General features: G+C 43.0%; 1 protein-coding gene across 1 annotated transcript in view; it reads left to right on the forward strand.

Annotated features, from left to right (window-relative positions):
* Nucleotides 1-20,430, forward strand: part of strip2 (striatin interacting protein 2) — a 32,451-nt gene extending 12,021 nt beyond the window's left edge. Inside the window, exons 5-22 of the mRNA XM_071924464.2 lie at nt 159-279; nt 2,367-2,435; nt 4,084-4,190; nt 4,916-5,043; nt 5,475-5,663; nt 6,657-6,707; nt 9,926-10,158; nt 11,649-11,714; nt 11,916-11,979; nt 12,675-12,746; nt 12,977-13,051; nt 13,513-13,610; nt 14,694-14,820; nt 16,495-16,595; nt 17,283-17,349; nt 17,498-17,602; nt 18,149-18,353; nt 20,180-20,430. Of these exons, the coding sequence (XP_071780565.1) occupies nt 159-279; nt 2,367-2,435; nt 4,084-4,190; nt 4,916-5,043; nt 5,475-5,663; nt 6,657-6,707; nt 9,926-10,158; nt 11,649-11,714; nt 11,916-11,979; nt 12,675-12,746; nt 12,977-13,051; nt 13,513-13,610; nt 14,694-14,820; nt 16,495-16,595; nt 17,283-17,349; nt 17,498-17,602; nt 18,149-18,353; nt 20,180-20,430 (2,129 nt within the window). The remainder of the gene's footprint in view (nt 1-158; nt 280-2,366; nt 2,436-4,083; nt 4,191-4,915; nt 5,044-5,474; nt 5,664-6,656; nt 6,708-9,925; nt 10,159-11,648; nt 11,715-11,915; nt 11,980-12,674; nt 12,747-12,976; nt 13,052-13,512; nt 13,611-14,693; nt 14,821-16,494; nt 16,596-17,282; nt 17,350-17,497; nt 17,603-18,148; nt 18,354-20,179) is intronic.
* The last annotated feature ends 3,702 nt before the right edge of the window (nt 20,431-24,132 follow it).

The following is a 24,132-nucleotide window of genomic DNA, read 5'->3' on the forward strand; positions in this document are numbered from 1 at the left end:
GACAAAGTGACGTGCAAAGGCCTCAAAAACTTTCAAAAAACGGAAAAATAGCCAACAATCTCAAACAAATAAATAAAATGAGTGACTTGTGTTTTTATTCAACAGTCATAAATCAAGTCTGGTTATGTGTGTGTGTGTGTCCCGTTGTGTCCCCTAAGGAGTGTTTGATGAGTGTGACACAGACGTGGACGTGCTCCACTGGTCCAGACACAACGTCTTCCTGCTCTACGACATGGGCATCTTCACGGCCCTGCTGGAGCTGCTCAGCATGGAGATCGAGTGAGTAGGACACACTCAACACGCCGACGTCCAAACACAGCAAGAGTTCGATTCTAACATTAGATATCCAAAAAAAGTGGCACCTTCTCTCCTGAAATTAAATGCTAGGTAACTCAGACTTATTTCTGTTTCAGCACAAATGTTCTTGGAGGTCAAATTCAGTTTTCTCAACAAAAACAGAGTGTCTAGCGATATTAAATAATCCCAGACAGTGGCATTTTTACAGTATTTGGCATATTTAAGTATTTAAGATGAATTTATAGTATAGAAATAACAATGAAAAACTGAAATGTGCAGTCATTGCCATTTCTCCATAGTTCCAAACCGGGAAAATCACCTTTCTACTCGCCATTTAGATTTTACTCTGGCGTCCACAGAAACACTGAACTTTAGAAATCAACCAATCGGTTGCTACAGAAGGGGGTGGAGCGCCAGCACTGCCAGCCAATCAGAGCATTTCACATTTTGCCTGTGTGCCAAGTCCCCGAAACGACCTGTACATTCCTGGGCAAGGGACCAACCGCCGCAGTATAAATTATTTAAAAGTATTTCTAAACAGTTTCTACTTAAAAAAAAACTTTCATTGACGTCAGGCAATGCCATAAAATTGCTGAGAAAGTGAAAAATACCTCTTCTTTAATTCCACCACAGCCAGCAGCAGTGGCACAGTGTCACCTTCACCTTGGATTTAGTGGATAAGACTACAGACCTGCAGCTGTATTTACAGTAGAGGGTAAGAGGAAGGGGCAGACAGACAGACCTTCCCCTCCCTCAGAGAGATATAAAACAACACTTCATATCTATTTTTACTTGGTCTCTCCTTGGGCGAGCGAGGGCCTGCGGGTATAAAGGAAGAAGAGGGGAGGGGTCTGTAACAGAGGGTAAAAACACGATCATGACTCTGACATGAAGGAATGTCTTCCTTGTTTCTTGCTTGTTATTTCCGGACGTCCAGCTCTGTGGCAACACTCACCGGCGGGTTTGGGGAGCCTGTCATGTGACTGAAAGGTCGCAGGTTCGACCCCTGCGAGAGCCAGTGTGTCTTTGAGCAAGCTTTACCCCCTCTGCGGAAAAGCATTTGTGCCTCAAAGGGATGTGAAAAGAAACAAGTTTTTAATTACGTCGTGCGGCAATTTAATGTGCCGGTTGAAGCGCTTTAAAATTCATAAAAAGGATTTCTAATGAGGGCAATGGGAGCCGAGCCCGTGGGTAGCTTGAGATTACACACACACAAACACACACACACACACACAGTCACACACACAGGGATGGATGTTAAGTCTTGAATATGCCACTCTGCTCTTGCTCTCATTGGCCTCTTTTCAAAATCCTCTGATCTTTTGAGCTCAATTTGCTTCAGAAATCCCCTCCCCAATCCCCCAATCCGCCATCTCCTCTTTAGGGTACGAGGCTCCCACTAGAGTGAGAGATACAGACAGAAAGAGAGAGAGAGAGAGAGTGGGGGGGGGATAAAGAGAGAGATAGAAATGCAGGAATACGGGAGACGCCGCGTCTGTGATCCGCACTTCAAACGGCCCGTGGAGGACGCGGCGCGGCAGCAGCTCCCTCAAGTCAGCTTTGTTGCCGCTGGTGTCAGCCTCGCCTTGGATCCGCTGCTTCCTATGCTGTTACATAAGCTGCTCTCTGTCATCATGGCACAGCCTTCCCTGTCGCCACGCTACAGAGCAAAGCAGTGTGAGCAAGCCAATGAGGCAAACACACATGGAGTTGTAGGGAATGTGACTGGGAATACAAACAAGCAGGAACAAGGCAGGGAAATGGTGAACTTGCATCAGGAATGGAAGATTGGTTGTGTTTTTAAAAACCCTTTATCATTATTTCCTGCATTGATTGGTCGTCAATATTATCCTTTTTGCTCGTTATATAGATATCCACAGTATATTCTTAGCTGTGTTGTATTTATTTGTTTGCGTGTGTGGAGTAGCATTGGAAAAAAAGCAAAACGCACACGTACAGATGCTGGAATCGATATTGTATCAGCGTTATCTGTGCTTGTCTCTTTCAAATACACCAATAATGTAGTGTACTGTGTGTGTGCGTGTGTGTGTGTGTGTGTGTGTGTGCAGTAACAGCCAGGCGTGCAGCAGTGCGGTGAGGAAGCCTGCCATCTCCCTTGCAGACAGCACAGAACTCAGGTGAGGAAAAACGACCACATTACACACAGTTTGCTTCCCCTTTCTCTCCGCTACACGCCGAATTTATAGCTTCTCTCTCTCTGCATCCTCCATATTGGTCTCTCTCCCTCTCTTCCTCACTTCCATTTACATTTTACTGTACGGATTTAGCTGATGGGCTGATACAGAGCGAATTACAATTAGGACACATAGAGGGTATCGCAGTGAGGCTCTCTAACCACTGTGCCACTTAATTTCTCATTTTCCCCTTTTTTTAAATCTTTTTTTCTAGGGTCATTGATGAATGCTTGAAACAGCTAATTTTAACTATAAAAAGGCAGACAATAAGTAATGTACGAAAGGATTTTTTTAAAAAAGGAATCTATTTTCCAGTTTCTCCTTTTTCTTCTCTCTCCTGTCTTGCCTTTTTTTCTCACCATTTTTGAAATTCACCTCCACATTTCTCATGCTCACCTCTCTGTGTCGTTCTGCCAGACACACACACACACGCACATGCACACACACACACACACACACACACACACACACACACACACACACACACACACACACACACACACACACACACACACACTGATGCACTCACACCTAATCTGCAAAAACCTAATTACACTCTTTGTCCCTTTCCCTCACATTCATTTTTCAATCTCCTCTCTGCTTCTGCCTAATGGAATTGATTTTCGTGGAAAATAAAGTAAATGCCTCTCCACACACACACACACGCACGCACGCACACACACACACACACACACACACACACAGAGCTCCGTCTGCATCCCCCAGATGAATGCTTACAAATAATTACAGACTAGGAGAGGAGATTTGCACCTAATTGCCGGTATAAAATTGAAAACCACTGTAGTTATTTCGATTGTGAACAAAAGCGCTTAATGCACAAACCACTGCCTGACTTGCATCACATAATTACAAATGGCTGATGCTGCGTTACGCTGGCGGAGCCCAGCAGATCACCACATTTTGCATTTTCCCTCACATTAGCAGTTCAGTGTCCGTTCAGTTCAGGACACATGAGCTGTTGCAGGGATTGAACCGGTGACCTTCCACTTGCATAGTAGGAATACATGTGTACATAATGCAGTTCGCATGCACCAAACCTCCTCCAGTACTTGCATTTAGCTTGCACTGTTGCTCTTCGTTTTCCTTTGAATATTAAAAACTCTAGCATTGTTTCCAGGTTGGGAGATTATCCCCAGCTAATTCTCTGCCTGTTGCCTGTAGGCTTGTCTACTCTGCCAGTCCGTCTGGCAGCTACTCAAACACTATTTAGGAGTCATTGAAGCAGAATTTCTTGGTTAAATAACAAAAGTGGTGAATTTTGGATTCAGCTGTGGCCAGAGGATGAAAAACTTGGATTCTGGCCCTGATAATATTACTGCTTTGTTGTATTTTGCACTTGTTTTTGCACTACCGATTTACTTAAAACATCCCTTATAGTTTTTAGCACAATATTATTGCTCCTTGCACTCCTTTAAACGTTTTAGACCCACTGACCTTTTCTACTGTTGCGTTTACTCTAAGGCACTCTGGTGTAGGGCATCCACTAATTGCAGAGCGCACGCCCACACACACACGCCCACACACACACACACAGGGTCAAGCTGAGTCGTGTTGCTCCTCTTCCATGCAGGGTGTTACTGAGCATCATGTACCTGATGGTGGAGACCATTCGTGTTCAAACAGAAGACGACAGACCAGAGTGGAGAACAGCCAGGGAGGCCTTCAAGACTGAGCTAGGTGTGTGTGTGTGTGTTTGTGTGTGTGTGTGGTAAGCATTTAGTGGAAGTTTGTATGTGCATAGTAATGACTTTGCTATGCCATCAGTCGTACATTTTTACGCACTGCTCACTGATTGATCATAGTAAATGTGTTGTTATTGAAAAAGGCTTTCTATTTAATGACTTGAGTATTAACTTTCCATACCATGGTGTGTTATTAAAGCTCAAGAATCAAGGGTGGAATCTGTTTAAAGAAAAGAAAGTAAAGTCACTCTTTTATGTGTAAAAATTAACAAGTGAAACACCTCTGATATTATATCTTATATTTGTGTTATTTCTTGCGTTTTATGCACTTGTGTGCCATTTGTACTTCTGCTTTGACAGATTGCCATGATTTTCTTCATAGATGGGAAAAAAATGTTTCTCGAAGCTCATCATTCAGTATCTCCAAAGTATAGGGGGTTCTGTCAGTAAAAGTGTTATAATTTTTTCAACCAAATGCTTAAATTAAGTACCATACTTAAAGATCTATTTTTTTATTTTGTTTTATGATCTGTTTCAATCTGTTCACTCAGACCTTTGGATAATGTGCTCTTTATTGCTAAATAAGTATTGCTAAAATCTTCCTCTAAGCCTTTTATTCTTACTTCCAGTTATTAAGTACAGTACAGAACATACAGTATGTTTTAAAGTGAACAAAAAAAATAAAAATAAATGAAATGTCTTTAACCTGTCACCCCTCAGGTTCTCCTCTGTGCAGCGGAGAGCCCTTCGCCCTGCTGCTCTTCACCATGGTGACCAAGTTCTGCAGCATGAATGCCCCGCACTTCCCCATGAAGAAAGTACTCCTGCTGCTCTGGAAGACCATACTGGTTAGTGTAACACACACACACACACACAAACACACACACACACACACACACACACGCACCTTGCTCATTCGGGACGACCTGCCTGGCTTCAAGGTACGCATAAATACATTCAAACATCGACACATGCACACTAATCCTAAAAGTCATGTGTGTGTGCCTGTGTGTTTCTGTGTCTTTGTGTATATAATGTATTTGCATTTGTTGGTAGATGCTCTTCTGTGTGCAGTTTACTTTTGTACTTCTTGCATTACCATTACATAACCATATAGTATCTTGAATGTCTTGACTGATTCAGTCTACAAACTGAATTGTTGACTGATAAAGATACAACCAGCTGCATTCTGCTCCTCCTGACTCTTTTTTTCCCCCATGTTTCACTGTACATGGGCCTGTAAAGCGCTGTGTCGTCTGTGTCCGTCATTCTCCTCCAGTTCACCCTGGGGGGGTTCGAGGAGCTGCAGGAGCTGAAGGTTCGGGGCCGGGAGCGTCTGAACCTGCCTCCCCTGCCTGAGGACAGCATCAAGGTGGTCCGGGCCATGAGAGCCGCCTCGCCCCCGGCCTCCGCCATGGAGCTCATCGAACAGCAGCAGCAGCAGAAGAGAGGCCGCCGCAGCCGCAGGGTACACACAAACATACACACACGCACACACACACAAACACACACACGCTTACAGAGTTTATAGATATATAGACATGGATAGTTTTTGCATGCACACAAGCACTTACTTTACTATTTACTTTACTATTTGCTTCCTCACACGCAAACACATTGTACACACAAGCAGTTCACTTCAAATTCACAGACATGCACACACAAATATTTCATTTCAAACATACATACAAAGAACATTTAAATGTAAGCCATTTAGCTAGCGCTCTCATCCGGACGCCTTACAATAAATGCAACAGTAGAATAAGCTTCATTTCCTATATCACCAAAAATGATATTCGACCAAAAATCAGAAGTGCAAATGATGCAAATGACAGAACGATCATGTAAGAGCGATTGCTAGGAAAAGAAATGTAACATTTCAAGCACACACAGCTACCAATACAGTCTTGCACACACTCCCGGCCCGTTGTATGTAGCTGTGTGAGCTCACCCACTGTGTGTGTTGTGCTCTAACATTCAGCTGGTAGTCCACTTGAATGCTTATTGAAGTGTCCATGTAGGAAAAGTACCTGGTGAACAAAAATAACAGTCTTAATTTATATCGTCACATATCCCTTTAATATCTATTATCTGGCTATGGATTCACCCTCAAGACTGATTTTTTCGCTCAGTCTTGCAGGTTTTATCCGTTTCTAGGAAAGTGGTCCGATTAAAAAAAAAAAAAAAAAAAAAAAATCTAGGCTCCATTAATTCCTTCCTTAACTCATCCTCTAACGCTTTGTAACAGTGCCAGGTTGGGTTTTCCAACAGTGTTTTAGTGCCAACTTCATCGCTTCTCCGTTGTAAGTCAGCGGAGGCAGAGGTGATCTTGGTGCTCGGACGACTTTGGGAATCCTAACTCTTTGTTTGTGGAGCTTTGACTGGACTGCGTACAGCAGGCTCTCTCTCTCTCTGATTGCCCTCTGGTTTCTCATTGCCGCTCTTCCTTGTGTCCCCACAGAGTGCCTTTGTTGATAGCTTGGAAGGAGACAGTCCCTTTCCCAAGAAGCAGGTCTTTACCCACAAATTCCCTCTTTTTTTTCCTCTGCATTTTCCCTCTGCATCGAGCTAGTCTTTTTGCACTCCTCTCCTACGACCCCGCCACCTTCTTTTCTCTTTCCTTTCTACCTGTCTTCCTTTCTTTCTTCCTCTTCTCCTTTCCTTCTTCTGTCACCTAACCTTATCATATCCTTTAGGGATGCACCGGTACCGATACTTGAGCAACCGTAGCCCTTTTTACCTTTTTCACACACATAAGGATTTTAAAAATATTCTTGCACAGAAAATGTAATTATATCTCCATCAAGACCTCAAATTCAAAATCTGTGTTGTTCTGTGAAAGTAATGGATCGGAAACTCAAAGTTAAGTACTCAGAATCAGTATCTGCGGTGGTGCAGCCCTTCTAACTCCACTTCACTTCTGATCCTTCATCTAATTCTCCCCCACTCCATATTTGTTCTCCATTGTCTTCCTTTCCTTTTTTTGATCTTTTACCTTTTTCCTCTGTTCACAGTCTCTCTTCCATTCACTCCCACCCATCTTTGCTTTATACTCATCCCCTTCCTCTCCTTACTTCTCCCATTTGCCATTTTTTTTCTTTTCCATCCTCTCTTCCACCTTTTTCCAAACCCCATTTTCTCCTTCCTCTACTCTCTTTTCCTCCTCCTAATTCTCCACTTCTAGCTCTTCCTCTTCTTCCTCCTCCTTTTATAGCTACTCATCTATCTCTCTCCTCATCCTCATCCTCTCTGTCTTCTTGCCCTAATCCCTCCCTGTCCTTCTCCCATTCCACTTTCTTTTCCTCCTCCTTCCCCCTCTCCCTCTTCACCTTTCTCTTCCTCTTTATGTTCCCCCATTTCCCTCTCCACCTCTTCTTCATATTCACATCATTTTCTTCCTCCTCTCTCCTCTTCCACGTCTTCTTCCCCATCCTATCTCTTCTCTTCCTCCTCTTCTTCCTCTCTCCTCTCCCACTTCTTCTTCCTCATCCTATTTCTCCTCTTCCTCTTCTCTCCTCTCTCAATTATTCTTCCCCATCCTATTTCTCCTCTCCCTCTTCTTCCTCTTCTCGCCTCACCCACTCCTTCTTCCTCATCATATTTCTTCTCTTCATCCTCTTCTTCTTCTCTCCTCTCCCACTTCTTCCCCATCATGTCTCTTCTCTCCTCTCCCTCTCCTTCTTCCCCATCCTATCTCTTCCCTTCCTCCTCTTCCCTCCTCTCCCACTTCTTCTTCTTCCCCACCTTATCTCTTCCTCCTCTTCCTCCTCTCTCCTCCTCCTCCTCCTCCACTGCGGCCTGCTCAATATGAGGTGGGGATTGAGAGACAGGGCTGACTTGCTGGCTGTTGTCATTGGGGCTGGAGCGGTCACTATCCACTGTCCCATAGAGACAGTAATCTCACCAGTCACTGCAGACATCAACAGTAGCCTCTCCCCTTTAGTCTTCATCACATCGCTACCAGGTTTGGCCTCCACTCACTCACTCACTCTAGACTCTGGAGTAAAGGGTCGATCTCATTGAATTACACTCATTGAGGAGGTGAACTGAGATCAGCATGATCGCTATGCCAGGAACATGTTTTTTCTGTTGTTGTTATCGTTGTATTCGAGTTCAGGTTGACCTCTTTAATGGATGTGGTTGAAAGCGATTGTCCCTTAACCCCGATAGAAAAACACCAGCTTACCTCCCACTTAGCAGAGAATGGCTTCTCCATAGAGAATGGCTCACAACACGGTTTCACCTCCTCCTCCTCCCTCCCTCCCTCCCCCCCCCCACCTCCTTCCCACCCTACACTCACTATATTCCTCACTTGGACGACTACTACTACTACCACCGGCGCACCATACATTGACTGCACTGGCTCGACTAATGTCAGTAACGCTGCCTCATGCCTGATGCTTGCCACGGTCATTCATTTAGCTTGGAGAATCTGTTTGAACTTAGTTACCATGTGTGTGTGTGTGTTTTGCAGTTGAACTGAAATGGGGATGCTTGTAGATAACAATTCAGTGTAAAGTCGTAGTATTGTTGGGCCTTGCTTGCACTTTTTATGCCTGTATCTTTTGGAATGCAGATGTGTGGTAAGTTGAATCAGAAATGTTGCTTGCGGTTGCTGTGGAAAGTGACATTTTCTCCCACCTGGAGGAAGAATCGGCCGAACAGTAACTGAGTGATGAGTAGCTCTTCCAGGCTTTTGATAATTCTCCAGTTTCCAACATGGCAGTGTTCTTTTCGATATACGGTCCAAGAAGTGAGTTAAAGGATAATACCGGTGCTTTTTAAGTTTGTGCCAGTCGTCTGGTTTGCCCCTGTACTTTACATTATTCCTAGTCGTGTCAGCACACAGTGGGAGATATCGGGAATCACTTTCCTTCAGAAGAAGAAGCCATTTGCTGCAATTCCTTCTTGTACAGCATAAAAAGCAACTTGCACAGACTTGAAAATTGCCCGAGTTAGATAATTTATCACAGTAAACATGAAGCCTTAATACAGTTTTGTCAAAGTTTCTGTTTTATCGTTATTTCATTGTGCCCAAGTTTTCATATCAGTGTTCATATCGTTGCGCTCTGCTTTCTGTCAGTCACCAGACACACACAGGAAGAGATGGAAGACTCCTTCAGGAAATAATCCCTCAAAACATGTTGCCTTACAAACTTTATTGTCACACCCATTTCTTCTTCTTTGGGGCATCTTTGTTAGGCGGGACAGCAGTTAATTACAAGATAGGTTTGACACTGTAATTTGTATTTTAAAGTAAATGTTAAAAAAATAAAATGATGTATTGCCCTGCAAAACAATATGATTGGGGGAAATATAAATTAGATGTAGATAGTAGTAAATGGGCTGTAACTCTAAATAACACCGGTAGTCTCCTTTAACTTGACCTCTTCCAAATAAAAAACTAAAAATTATTCCAGTCCTAGAGTATTGCAATTAGTGATTTTTTCCAGCAAGTTAAAGGCTTCTATACACTGTCAGACAAAGGTCCCAGTTGATGTGGGGGACTTGGGTCTAGTTGTTTATAGATGCTAATCTGAGCTCAGTTTTGCCATTTTCCCACTTTAAATTTAGGAAATGGGATGGGTAAGTAATTCCTCGGTGTGTGCTCATGGGTAACGTCACCCTGGTTCAGATGTTGACATGAACAGCCTCTGTGTGTGTGTATGTGTGTGTGTGTGTGTGTGTGTTAGCCTCCCGGTGCGGCTGACTCCCTGTCCTCTCTCCCAGCCCCTGGTCAAGCAGGACAGCCTGGACACGTACAACGAGCGGGACCCCTTCAAGAACGACGACGCCCGCGACGAGGAGGAGGACCCAGAGGACGCGGACAGCGGCATCGAGGGCGAGGTGGACCCCCTGGACCGTGATGTCATCATCCAGCCCCCTCCGCCTCCGCCCCCCCTCAGACCCCCCACGGAGAGGGTCAACTTCCCCAAGGGCCTTCCCTGGGCCCCTAAAGTCAGGTGAGGCAGCGACGGTTTATCATCTACTGCAGGGCACTCGCTTCCCTCACCGTAGAGACATAACATGAGCATCATGCAATCTGTATGTCTAAAACCTGCCATGAGTGTATAAATGTTTTAGCTATTAAGCTTCACAGGAACACATCCGGTCAGTAACTTTGTCTACATCTGCCAGGGTAAAAGTTACTCCTCTCAGTTCTGGGACTATTTGGAATTGGATCCGGGGCTCAAATTAAACACTGACTCTTCAACCTTACAGGGAGAATTTGGCATTTATTAGCTTATAATTTGTCAATGTGACTGCTTAGTTTGAATTTCTAACTTAGTTTCAAATGGCAGCACTCAGGTTCCGAAATTAATACCCGCCTAGTGCCAAATGCCGGTGAAATTTGTCTTTGGTGGATAAATCAATAAGGGGTCACCTGTCACACTGACTGGTGACCTTTTGAGACGATAACATTTGAATATCTCAATTATATACAGTCTTTGCCTGTCCTCAAACTTTGAAACAAGGCTTCAAAATGCTCTCATGTAATTTGAATTGTTAAATTAATGCATAGTCACTGATCCTATACACAAAATAGCAATGAAAGCAGATAGGGTGAGATATTTCTATGAATAATGTGCATTATTTACACTTATTTCCTCCTTCAGTGACTTGAATCCAAATCACTGTATGCTGCAATATGCCCTACTATGCATCCAGTGCAGCAGCCACAATGGCATCCCAAAACACTTTCACTATTCTTCTAGCCGATACAGTTTTTAGAACAGAACCTACACTATAGCACACAAACTTACCACCCACAGCCACAACTTACCACCATTTGGCTGGCAGCTGGTGTCAATTTCCCACCCTGATACACCATATGAGAAGTTAAAAGAAAATCTAAAAACCCTCTCTCTGTTATCCCTCCCCACTTTTCCTCCAGCAGTATGTTCTCCATCTGTATATTAGAGAAGGTAGCCCGTGTGTCTCTGCAGGGTGCTGCTGCTTTGGGGACATGAATAATTCATCTGAGATGGAGAGCGGGGAGAAGCGAGGGCCACTAGTGAACGAATTATAGCACAGCATTTATCATCCATTTCTTATTATCAGCAAACTTGTATTGTGTATTTACCTCAGCAAACCCTACTGTTAAGGTTGTGTGTTTGTTGCTATGTGTGTGTGTGTGTGTGTGTGTGTGTGTGTGTACCCTTGAAGCAGAGCGCAGAAACACGCTGGGTTGATTAAGTGCTGATCAGTAGGAGGCTCTGAACCCTTCACACAGAGCGGCAGCACACAGTGTGACTGATGAGATTTGAGAAAGCTAATGCAGTACGCTGTGTGCTGGTGTGTGGGTTTGTGTGGGTGTGTGTATGCATGAGAACGCTCCAGTTACAAAAAGCGGCCGGTTGGATGCGTGTTGAAATACAGACCTCTGGCAGCAGCTGTCCTCGGTCGAGTCGAAAGCGACCGTAGCCTCACAACGCTGTCTGCCTGTCCACAGGGAGAAAGACATCGAGCACTTCCTAGAGACCAGTAGAAACAAGTTCATCGGCTTTACTCTGGGAAAGTAGGTATTTCACTGGAGACGAGAAGGCGTTATCCTCACATCATTCATTATAATAAAACAAAGAAATCATTCACAGGAAAAAATAGATGTTCTTATTTGGAGCAATTAGATTTTTTTAAGCTGAGGAATTTCAGATTTACTTTCAGTACGTTTCATGTCGTTTCTAATTTATTTTTTAAACAAGGGTTCATTGTTTTCTAGTGACACTGAGACACTGGTGGGCTTGCCTAGACCCATCCATGAGAGCGTCAAGACTCTTAAACAGGTGAGGAGGGAAATCAATACCTCCTGTTGCCTCTCCTTTCTCACTTTCTTATTCTCACTCTATATTTCTCACTCTCTGGCTTGTTCAATCATTCACGCGCATACATGTGGGCACACACACACACACACACACACACACACACACACAATTCCTTCTGTCCTTCTCCCTCTCCATTTTCTTAATCAATACTCTCTCACTGCTGAAACCCCAGACATTGACATCCCACTTAGAAATCCATACCTCTCTTTTTAACAGACTGAGAAGTATAGTTACACCGAGAAATACCCTTCTGGTCGTCAATCAACAATTCTAATTAACGTCTTGCAAGATGCATCTTTTATATATATATACTGTATATGTATAGATAAATAGATAAAGAGCATTTTGGAATTAACCCTTCATATGCAGATTTTTATTCAAAACCATACAGTACATTATACACTCTTAAATGTGTATCAGCTTCAACATATCTATGTGTCTAGTTTTGTAAAACACATTTGTGATATTTTTCAAGACTACATAACATAACATAATGTGTTATTAACATATGTGAGAAAGTTGAAAATTTACACAAATCTGTGTCATCCCAAACAACACATACGGATGTTCTGAAAGTGACACATACTTTTTTAAGAGTACCTTTTGTAACGCTCCCTATCCGCTCGTTACAGACTTGTTTCTCTCTCTTCCTCCAGCACAAATATGTCTCCATTGCTGAGGTCCAGATCAAGAGAGAGGAGGATCTACAACAGTGTCCAATGACTCTGGTCAGTAATGCCACCATGCATAGATTTTTTTTACTTGTATGACTTCCCTCTTTGAAAATATGGCTTCTCATGCATGACAAGCCATAAAAATACATACCAACAAGCTGTAAACTGTATCCTTGCAAAGCTTGAATTTTCCATTAAGTGTTGAATTCATGTGTGTATCTGTGTGTGTGTGTGTGTGTTTGTGTGTGTGTGACGGTTTGTGTGTGTTGTGTTGTGTTGTGTAGGGTGAGGAGGAGGTGGAGGAGACGCCGGCGGAGATGCTGTACCTGGGCATGCTTCCTAACCTCTCCCAGTATGTGGTGAGTGGCTCAACTGATCGATACTATTTATCATCTCATGATTGGCAATATTGCTCTTTGTTTGATATGGTCACCAATCAAACCACCATCTGGCATTTTCCAGAATCCTTCCCAGCATTTTTCAGCCCTGTAAACACATTATACAATATAAAATGTGTGTTTTCATCCTGCTTCAAAGAGAGCTCTCGCCAAATATGACTTTGAATCTGGCTTCAAATGTAGCTTTTGGTGCAATATCTTCAAAGGCAGTGGAATGAAATTAGATTGGAAACAGGTTTCTTATGCAGGTCTGGAAAAAAAAAGTGTGGAAAAAGAATTTGGATAGTCTCAGGTCTTGAAAAGTTGTTGAAGCAGATCCCACAGTTTACTCGACACGATATATCTCTCTGGGCTAAACAACTCTAGCCAAACAGATAGTGAAGTGTCATTATTTTGCTTTACCGTATTGTATCCTGTCTCAGATTGCCCTTCTGAAGCTGCTGCTGGCCGCGGCCCCAACCTCCAAAGCCAAAACCGACTCTATTAACATCTTGGCTGATGTACTGCCTGAGGAGATGCCGTAAGTAGAAAGACTGCTGTAGTCTAGAGTACTCCATAAATCTTTTTCCCATGGCGCTGCTGTTATATGGTGCAGCTGACATCAAGAGCCAAATTCAGGGGCTGAGACACCTGTACGCTATCAAACTTCATCACCGTTTACTGCACTTAAAACATCATTCTCTACAAATCATGTCTGGTGTTTATTGGGCAGTATTTAGTCTATAAAAGGAAGTAATAGTTTTGTAATTTAACCTTCTATGAATTTTCACACCTTTGGCTGCAAGTTTTCACACAACTCCTTCACTCCTCTTGTATTCAGAGAGAAATATTCTTTCCTCTGACTATTCAACTAGTCGGCATCTGAGGAAAAATAGACTTTTTTTTTTTTTTACTATTGGAATACAATTGGAAATACATATCCTATCTTATTTTGGGGCAATGGAATGGTGTAATAGTTTGAGACTTAACCCCTACTTGCTCCTGGGGTGCTAGATTAGCTAGCTCCCCCTCTGTCTCAACCAGAGGGTGAAAAGAGAATTTCCCGCTAGATGAATAAATTATATTTGGTCACAAGTCACAACCCTGTCTAACATGGTTTGTGGCTGAAATTTTGACTTTTTCATCATGTTTTGAAATCATTTTTAGCTAGCTAGCTCTAGCTAGCAAAATGATCAATATGCACTAGGGGACTAAATCTGCTTGTTTTTAAAAGAAGAGTGGACAGTCCTCTCCTTTTGGTATTTTTGTATTGCTATATTTATTTATTTCCACTTATTGACACAGTAGCAAGGCTGAGAGAGAGACAAAGTAGGGAAGACACCGGAGAAAAGGTGTGATTTGTTGGGATTTGATCCTAGGCCAGCAGAGTACATGTCATTCCAAAAGTGGAGGTCTTAATTAAGCACTATACAATCTCTGAACACTAGTACTCTAGAAATCGAATTAAATATTCTTATATTGACAACAAATGTATGATTAATATACTATAACTGACACCAGCTATACTATTTCCTCATTTGTAGCAAGGCTGTCTTTTTACAGACATTTGAATTTTCCCTTTGATAAAATACAGCCGAAAATGAATGTCTGTGTGTCTCTGCAGCATCACCGTCCTGCAGAGCATGAAGCTGGGCATCGATGTGAACCGTCACAAGGAAATCATCGTCAAGGCCATCTCTGCTCTGCTGCTGCTGCTGCTCAAACACTTCAAACTCAACCACATCTATCAGGTTAGCACACACACACATACACACACATCTCCATCTCCACCTGCAACAGGCACTTCACATCAGCATCTTTATTCTGCCTCAGCCTCTCTTCCATTTATCCCCCTTTTCTCCTCCTTCTCCATCTTGCCCCGCCCCCTCCCCCTCTATAAGCCGTTCACCTCCCCCCATGCTACCTCCGCCATCCTCCACCTCTGCGATTACCAGGTCAACCGTTCCATTACTTTCCTCCTCTTTCATCCTCCTCCCCACCCCCCACCCCCCACCTTCAGACCCCCATTACATTGAATCTTCCTGCGCTAGACTGATAGACACAGTTTATGCTCTATTTATCTCCATACAGACAGTAAAAGAGAGAGAGAGAGAGAGAGAGAGAGAGAGAGAGAGCATCACCTTATATAGATATATCAAATTTAAAGAGGATTTGGGTCCTATTTCAAGGAGTTAATATCCTGTTATATTTCCCCTATCAGCAGTACTTGTCCTCAGCTGTAAGAAAATCATCTCTCCCCCCCCCTCTCTCTCAGTCTCTCTCCCTCTCACAAAACAAACATTATTTAGTATGGAGTGTTTTAGTCAATATTGGCTATATGCCCAAATCAAATAACCCACCATGTTGTGGAATGGCTTCAGTACAGTAGGATGGGGACAGGGTGTTTTCTGTTGCTAGGAAGGTAGATGCTTTCACACTCTCTGAACCGGCTGTACTGTACAGTTATAGTGGTAGCGCCCTCTGCTGCCAGAAAAGGAGAATACACACAGAAGAACAGACAGGCGCATTAGCATATAGCATCAAATACAGAGGCAGAATGCAGCCAAAAAGGTCAGTCATGTCAGTCAATCCCTTGAATTGATTGACTGCCACACAGGCATTGTGTTGTTCGCTTCGAAGGGTGAATACATTGGATGAATCCTCCTTTATAAACCTCCTGAGCCCATCAAGGAATCTTTACATGCAGACAACAGGACAGTACATACACTGGCATCTATAATACATTTTTAACTACCGCAGTCAATTAAAATACTGAAATTTGAACTGATGACAGATTCAGCAGTGTAATCGCTCTCGTTTTTAAATCTCGGTCGTGTTTCTTGGACGAGGGGAAGGATTTGCATTGCTGCCACATCAGAATAGAAATCCCCCTTCCCTTGACCTTTGCCCCACACAGAAAGCTCATCAATAATACAGGAGTCTAATAGGCTAGAGGATTATTCTTTTCTTCTATTCTTTTGAAAGCTATAGATTTCCCCCTGCCAGGGTTTTTAAGATGATATCTCAGTAACATCATCATCTATGAGAAATGTCCTTAATGCGGCTGAAAAAATAAGCAATTGCTTTATGGCCAGAGAAGAATTATAATCACGAAAAGCAAGGATAACAGTTATTTTTATGGTATTTCTTCTTCATTTGATAGTTAGTAGGAGAGAGAGAGACACAGGAAGAGACAGAGTCGTGCTTGGAGCTTTGCGAGGAAAGTACATGTACATTTTCAGACAGTTAGCTGATGCTCCTATCCACACTGACTTACAATGAGTGAGGGGTTGAGTGTCTTGCTCCGGGACACTTGGCAGTTGGTGGACACTTTGGCTGTTGCGGGGATCAAACCTGTGATCTTCCGGTTACAGGACAGTCTCCCTAACCACTGTTCCTCCCTGCTACCTCCTCTTTTCCTGCAGTTTGAGATCGTCTCCCAGCACCTGGTGTTTGCCAACTGCATCCCACTCATCCTCAAGTTCTTCAACCAGAACATCATGTCCTATATCAGTGCCAAAAACAGGTAGGATCCTCATTTTCTCTCAATAACACATCCAGCTCCTTGCACTGCTGTCAGTTGTTTGGAGACAAACTAAGCTCCAACACTCACGACTCAGGACTGTGTGTACATCAGGAACCTCTCCGCACAGTACTGACACTTTCTGCCAGTATTTCCAACAGGAAAGAGCGCCGCATGTTCCCATCAGCACTGAGAGCACTCAGAGCATCGAGAGCAAAAAGTTAAAAATATGTCAAATTGTGGCAAAACAGCACAGTCCTTCCAATTTCAATATTCTCATAGCAACAGTAGCGGAGGCTTTGTCTTGCACGACCTGCAGGAATTACAGTACAAGATAACTAAATATGGGCGTGACTGCTAGGCCACATCAATGTGTATCAGCAGGCTGTAGAAGGTGGCACAGATGGCATCGCCGTGGCAATCCCAAGATAGGGGGGTTCAGTTGTTAATGGGGAAAAAAAATCCTTATGCCACACTCTAGATGGCAGAAATCTTCCCCTGCTGATGAAAAAACTGGGCCTGTGTCTGCATTTGAATCCTTTTGTGGCACAAAATAATGTACAGAAAGTCAAGGAGAGTGATACTTTTAACTGATTTATATACAGCAGTATGTTGGTATGTGAGGCTACTGCTTCTTATATGTGCGTGTGTGTGTGTGTGTGTGTGTGTGTGTGTGTGTTCTCATTGCAGTATATGTGTGCTGGACTTCCCCCACTGTGTGGTCCATGAGATGCCTGAGCTCACAGCTGAAAGCCTGGTGAGTCAAAACGCTGCTGGCTTGACATCCGCTTGGTCTGCACTGGATGAAGGTCAACTTGGAATGTTCCCTTCCCAGTGTCATTTTGACCTGTATGTATGTGTGTGTGTGTGCGTGTGTGTGTGTGTGTGTGTGTGTGTGTCTCTAGGAAGCGGGAGACAGCAACCAATTCTGCTGGAGGAATCTGTTCTCCTGCATCAACCTGCTGAGGATCCTTAACAAGCTGACCAAGTGGAAACACTCCAGGACCATGGTGAGTAAATCTGCTCTCACACAGCAGTAGAGCCTTGGGAAACACATTTTCATCCACTGCAAAAAAATAATAATACATCTTATAGGTCATTTTGTCAAGTGTTGAGTCTTTTTCTTAAAACAAGTGAAATAAAATCTGCCAGATAATCAGATAATTTGATTAAAATCCAATTGAATCAGGTGTCAGGAATCAGGATTCAATCTTTCTCTTGATACTAGTGGATGGATCTGCCTTATTTCAAGATATTGGTACTTATTTCAAGAAAAATCTCACAACAGATTAAACTGCATTGGAAACAAGTGAAATTATCTCACCCCACTGGCAGAATTTTTGCATTTGTTTTAAGGAAATCAAAATTTTAAGACTCACTACTCGATTAAATGTCTTGTTAAGATGGACATTTTTTGCGTTGTGCCTCTGTTTTGTCCACAGCTTCCCCCAGTCTTCCTCAATCCCTCACTCCTGCCCTTCCTTTTTCCCCCCATCAGTCTTTCCAGTTAATATCACATCCAGTCAAACATGCTCCTCTTCCCTGTTCCCCATCAGATGCTGGTGGTGTTCAAGTCTGCCCCCATCCTGAAGAGAGCCCTGAAGGTGAAGCAGGCCATGATGCAGCTCTATGTCCTGAAGCTGCTCAAGATCCAGACCAAGTACCTGGGCCGCCAGTGGAGGAAGAGCAACATGAAGACCATGTCAGCCATCTACCAGAAGGTCCGCCACAGGCTCAATGACGACTGGGCGTACGGAAATGGTGAGAATCAGCCAGAGGAACCGGATTCATGAAGAACACAAGTTACACTGTGTCATTAAGAAATAAAGAAATCTAACAACATTTGAAATCGATTACATCAACATTGATAAAACACTAAGAAGTAACAGCAATAAGCTACATATCTACAGAATACCTATTAAAATGAAGGGTATTGAAAACTTAAATAATAATCCAATAAAGGAGGACAATTCAAATCTCAGGCAGCAACTCAAAATCAGTGCAAATACAATGCAAACATGTTATATAATAAAGCTCCAACTTAAAGCCGCACTAGGCAACTGCACACTTTGGCGACCCAAAGTCTCAGCGAGAGATAATTGTTTGAATTTTTGAAGGTTTGAAGGACTTCTTTACCCAGAAATCATATAACATGACATCAGTAAGCTGCACATTCCAGGGACCTAGATTTTTTTCTTCTTTGTTGCTGGTGGAGACGGTGAAAAATGTTATTTGGCTGCAGTTCAGCCATCGCTGGTGAGTTGCTGTTTAGGATAAAGTTTAGGATTTTGATCTTAAGATTTGATTCGGCACTTTCTGTGCACAAAGAACATTTGCCAGTGTCCAGACCTGACAGCAGAATTTCATTAGGGCAAATAGAGCAAATTTATGACGTCTCAATTAGTAGGGATGGGACGCTCTTCTCTATTGCTGTGATTTAGGGTGATGAGACAGGGGCATTGTTACATAAATCTCTTGCCTAGCGCAGCCTTAATGAAAAATAGCTTTAAAAAAGAGTCTCAAAGGCTTGTACAGCGTCTGCCAGCCTAATGTCTTCAGAAGCTTTGGAGCTCAGCCTAGATCTGGGAAACAGTGAGTACAGTAATGCCCAGAATACACACCGGCCCTTATTTGTTATCCTCCTGGAGCCGTAACTTAGTTTGGCTTTTCAGATCTTAATAGATGAAATCATCATGAAGTTCACTGGTCCCAGCAGTCCCACTCTGCACTCACACAGGGTTGATAAATAGAAGCCACTGACTCTATTATTGAAGGTGGAAAAAAGAATACATTTACCCAAGGTGACTGCGTGAACATGACATGTCAGGTTAATAAATGCTAATTGCCTGATTTACAGGATGTTTTATAGCTAATAGTGTGTGTGTGCGCGTGTGTGTGCGTGTAGGTTTATGTATCTGTCTGTGTGGGATTATGTGCATATGTGTGTGTGTGAAATGAAATGCCCGTGCAGTCACTGGTGAACAGTCTGGAATGTGTTGCCATAGCAACAGAGAAAAGGGACACTCAGGGTCACGGTCCCTCGCGGGAGAGCAAGCGATCTGTCACCACGAGTGTTGGAGAGAGAGATGGATAGAGGCAGAAAGAGAGAGAGAGAGAGAGAGAGGGGGAAAAAATGTTTGGATATCGAAGAAAATGAGGATGTAGCTGGATAATGGTAATATCTATTTAATCAATGATCACAACCCATTTTTGTTAAGTGTTTCCTCCTCCATACACATTCCCCACTGAAGCAACAGCTATTCACTGCAGAGAACCAATTAGATATCCATATAATTAATGCAACAGTTTTACTTTAGCATTCCTCGGGGATATGTTTCCTGAATGTGTTTTGCATTTTGTGCCATCAGTATGAAAAAGTTAGAATTTTACATTTACATTTTAGGCATTTTGCTGACGCTCCAATGCAGACTTCAGCTCAAGGACACTGATAGGTCACCTAGCTGAGGGACACTGCACCCTTATGTTAATATATATATAATGCACAATGCATGAATATTAAAGCGTTCCTCAAGAGAAGCGTCAGTGAGTTTGATTCTCCCCCTCTCTCCTCCCTCCTCTCCTCCCAGACATCGACGCGCGGCCGTGGGACTTCCAGGCGGAGGAGTGCGCCCTGCGGGAGAGCATCGAGAAGTTCAACAGCCGCCGCTACGACAAGAACCAGAACGGGGAGTTTGCCCCCGTGGACAACTGCCTGCAGAGCGTGCTGGGACAGCGCGTCGAGCTGCCCGAGGACTTCCACTACAGCTACGAGATGTGGCTGGAGAGAGAGGTCTTCTCCCAGCCCATCCAGTGGGAGGGACTGCTGCAGAAGCCGTGATTTGGGGGAGGAGGGAGGGGAAAGAGGGAGGGAATGGAGGATGGGAGGGGAACGGCAGTTAAAGAGGTCATGTACCAGTCCGTTGTAGCGGTCGGGGGGGGCGTTTCTGCGGCAGAAGCGGCGACAGAGGGACGGAGGAACGGAGGGGGAAGAGTCGGAGCGTAGCAGGGGTTCTGCTGCAGATCGGCGATGGAGGGAAAGGAGGGTGGGAGGAAGGGAGCGGAAGGAAAGAAAAGGGGTGTCAGCGGGGTGGAAGAAGAGGGGTCGTCTCCCAGTCTGTCCAGTAGTGGGAGAGATGGAGGGAGATGAGAGAGAGAGAGAGAAGTGGGGTGAGGTTGACAAGAAAAAGGGGCGATCCTACTGTGAGCTCGGCTTTAGCTCGCAAACGCAGACGCACAAACACAGATGCCACACACACACACACACACACACATGACACTAACATGTGCCTATGACAACTGTGAACACACATGAACATGACAGGCAGAGGTAGCAGCAAATCTGAAAAGTCTGGCAGTACTGTAGCAGGAGACTACTGTGGCCAGCGCTGGTTAATACTGCCCCCCTTGTTACACAGCTAACCTGTAGTAACCATTTTGTCCATTTATACGTCCCTCTTTTCAAAATGTTGGGGCTGGTTTGACTCAACAATGTTCACATACTTCCTCTCGATGAATAATTTATTTACTTGTGTCGATGTATGTGGTCAAATGTTTTATGAGAAATGATTTATAAAGCTGTAAAATTGAAATCTTTTTTGTTTGTTTATCAGTTTATCTTTGAATATATGTTACGGGTCTATTTATTTTATTGAAGCTACTGGGTTTTAGTTTGCCGGTGATGGATTTGGAAGTTTTTCTTATGTATTTTCTAGAAGAAGAAAAAAAAAATGGCCTTTTGGAAACAAACCGCTGAGCATTACCAGGGTTGTTTGATAATCCAAATGTGGAAGTGGGAGCTCAGCGGCGTCACGTATGTCACCAAAAAAAAAAAAAAAAGATATATATTCCAGCTGTAAGTGTATGGTTTGTTCATGGCTGTAAAACGTATGGAACCCAATCGGAGAAAGAACAAAATGGTTATCTGAAACTGAGCAGACCTGGAGAGGCCGGTTTTAGGAGTCTGAAATTACCTTAGTTGTTTTCTTTATGAAGAAAATTTACCCTGCAGCAGAATTCTCGTTATTCCAACAAAGATCTTGGAAGATTTCACTTCGTATCTCTGAACATAAAAGCCAGAATCCACAAAACCAAAACTGTAATCATTGATGTCATCCGAGATACTTTCACGCGAGACTTGTCTGTGTACACAAATCCCACCTAAGCAATGATAAGGATAACATAGAGGAATTCTGTTTGACGGTTAATTTTCACTTGAAGGTGGCTCCCTGCTTTGACCCCACCGTCTTTATACCCACACAGCACAATAAACACTGAGCTCCATGTGGCCTTGGTGAGCACTTTGCCACCCTTGCTAGGAAGAACACAGTTGTCACAAAAACGGTGCTGTTTTTCTAGGATGTCTTCACTGTAACCTTATCGTTCCTTCCACCCTCTACTACCTAAACACGGCGCCAGAGTTTGCTCTTGGGAACTCTTGGGTGTTTTCTGGAAATTTCTCTACTGAAGCACACAAATAAGCACAGAAGACAGACAGCACGCTCACTTATTTTCATATCACCGCTTCGCTCAAATTATTATCAAGAGGTGTCATCTGTTATCTTTGTATAGAATGATGATTTTGACATTCAGATCTTGAATTGTGCTTCTCTGTGGAAATGTGCATGGCGGCAGTCTGTTCTGTTTTGGAATACCTGTGCTCACACTTTTATATTTGGAAATGTTTTTTTTTTTTTTTTTTTTGTCTAATGATGTTTCTAGCACAATTAGAGATGTACGCTTTTCTCTCTCCCCCTGTCGGCGTTGTCATAGTGTTGTTCATTACAAGGGTTTTTTGCCGGTAGCTCTGTTTTTCTGGAAGGCGAAATCTTTGAAAATAATACTGTATACTTTCTAGATTCTCAGGTTTATGGAGATAATATATTGTGAGAGTTTTAAAGGCTTCTTCGCCACCCTCTAGCTGACTACCTGTGGTAATGAATACACATATTGTTGTCACATTCTTATACTGCAGCACATTTTACTGCGTAGGCTGTTGTCGGATTACTGGCACATATTCATACAGTCACTGAACACAATAACTCAGTGTGAGTTTGTATTTATGTAAGTTACATTTCAAGTTCAGATATATATATTTTTTTGCATCTTGTGCCAAAGTTGAGTGCCATTTTTTAAATTTCTTTACTGTTGCCTCCATCGAGTCATGGTTATCGTTGTATGCCTTATTCAAGGCTTCACATTCAAACCACCATTGAAGTTTTGCAATACAAATTATTATTTTCTATCTGAAAATTGTACAATCATTGGAAATACTGTCTGTTGTATTCTGGTACAGTATTTTACCAGAAGTGTTTAGCATTGTATGGATGTTACTATATGCGTGTTTTTGTTATACATGTTTCCACATCTGTACAGTCTAGATAAATACTCATTGAATTTGTTCAGGGGTATGTGCAATTACTGATCCATAGAGGCATTATTCAATAGAATGACAAATTACAATATCAGAGTTGCTTATTAAACAATGTTAGAACATTTGTGCTTGTTTGTTGGTTGATTCTGTTATGAATTATGTTAGAAGTTGTAACTTTTATCAGTTTAGGCAATGACAGGGATACAGAAGGTGAAAAGCTGGTTCGTACACAAACCTGTGCACACACACACACACATGCAGTGAAGGTCAAACTGACTACACACTCACATCACATCTCACATCACGCACCTCAGGCCAATGTACCAACAGTTAGGGTCCAGCTGTTGTGAATGGAGACGTGGGCATAAGTTCCTCTCCTCTGATTGGCTAGCGGGGTAATGATGTAAAAATGTTCTGTACTTGTCCTTAGCACTGACAGGGCGGACGCACATCCAGGGAGGTATGGACAATGTTTGGGGTTTTGTTCGTAATCCCAACCCACCTTCAGCTATCGTCATAAAGTCAGTTTTAGTCGTAAATAAACATCACTTTTCAAAGATAGAATACACATTCACAGGTTTGTAAAATATAAATATAAAATAAAAATATATACCTAAAAGTGTAAGGGGAAATTACTGGGGCAGACATGACAATACGATTCAAAGATTTATTTTAAACCAAGTGTAGCATGTAATATACCTCTCCAGTACATGCAGTGCAACACACACACACTGTGACATTAATGACACGAGAAAATCATTGTGGCATTCTATACAAAACTACACAAAAGGAGAGTGACATGCAATCGGGCCAGAAAAGGAACCTCCAGTGTGATGTTTCATGAGTGAAATGAGGCTTAACGCAAAGAGGCACTTCGGAGACGCTGCTGAAAGAGTGACTCACTGCACAGTTACACAGTCGTTTTACCACCAGCAGTACACTGAAATACACGCAATGAGTTGTTTGGGCTGCAGGCGGAAATACAGGTCTAAGAGTCACTATCATACGCACAGAAGGAACGCCGTAAGATGTGTAAAGATGAGACGATACAAAGTACAGTATGTCCGTTTTCAGATGATGGCTCTTATCTATTAATGTAATCTTAATGTTCAATTTAGCATCACATGCTTTATATATTACAATATAGGCTACAATCACACTTGCATTGAT

Source organism: Centroberyx gerrardi, chromosome 24 (assembly GCF_048128805.1).
Source record: "Centroberyx gerrardi isolate f3 chromosome 24, fCenGer3.hap1.cur.20231027, whole genome shotgun sequence".
In the NCBI taxonomy this organism is placed as follows: Eukaryota; Metazoa; Chordata; class Actinopteri; order Beryciformes; family Berycidae; genus Centroberyx; species Centroberyx gerrardi.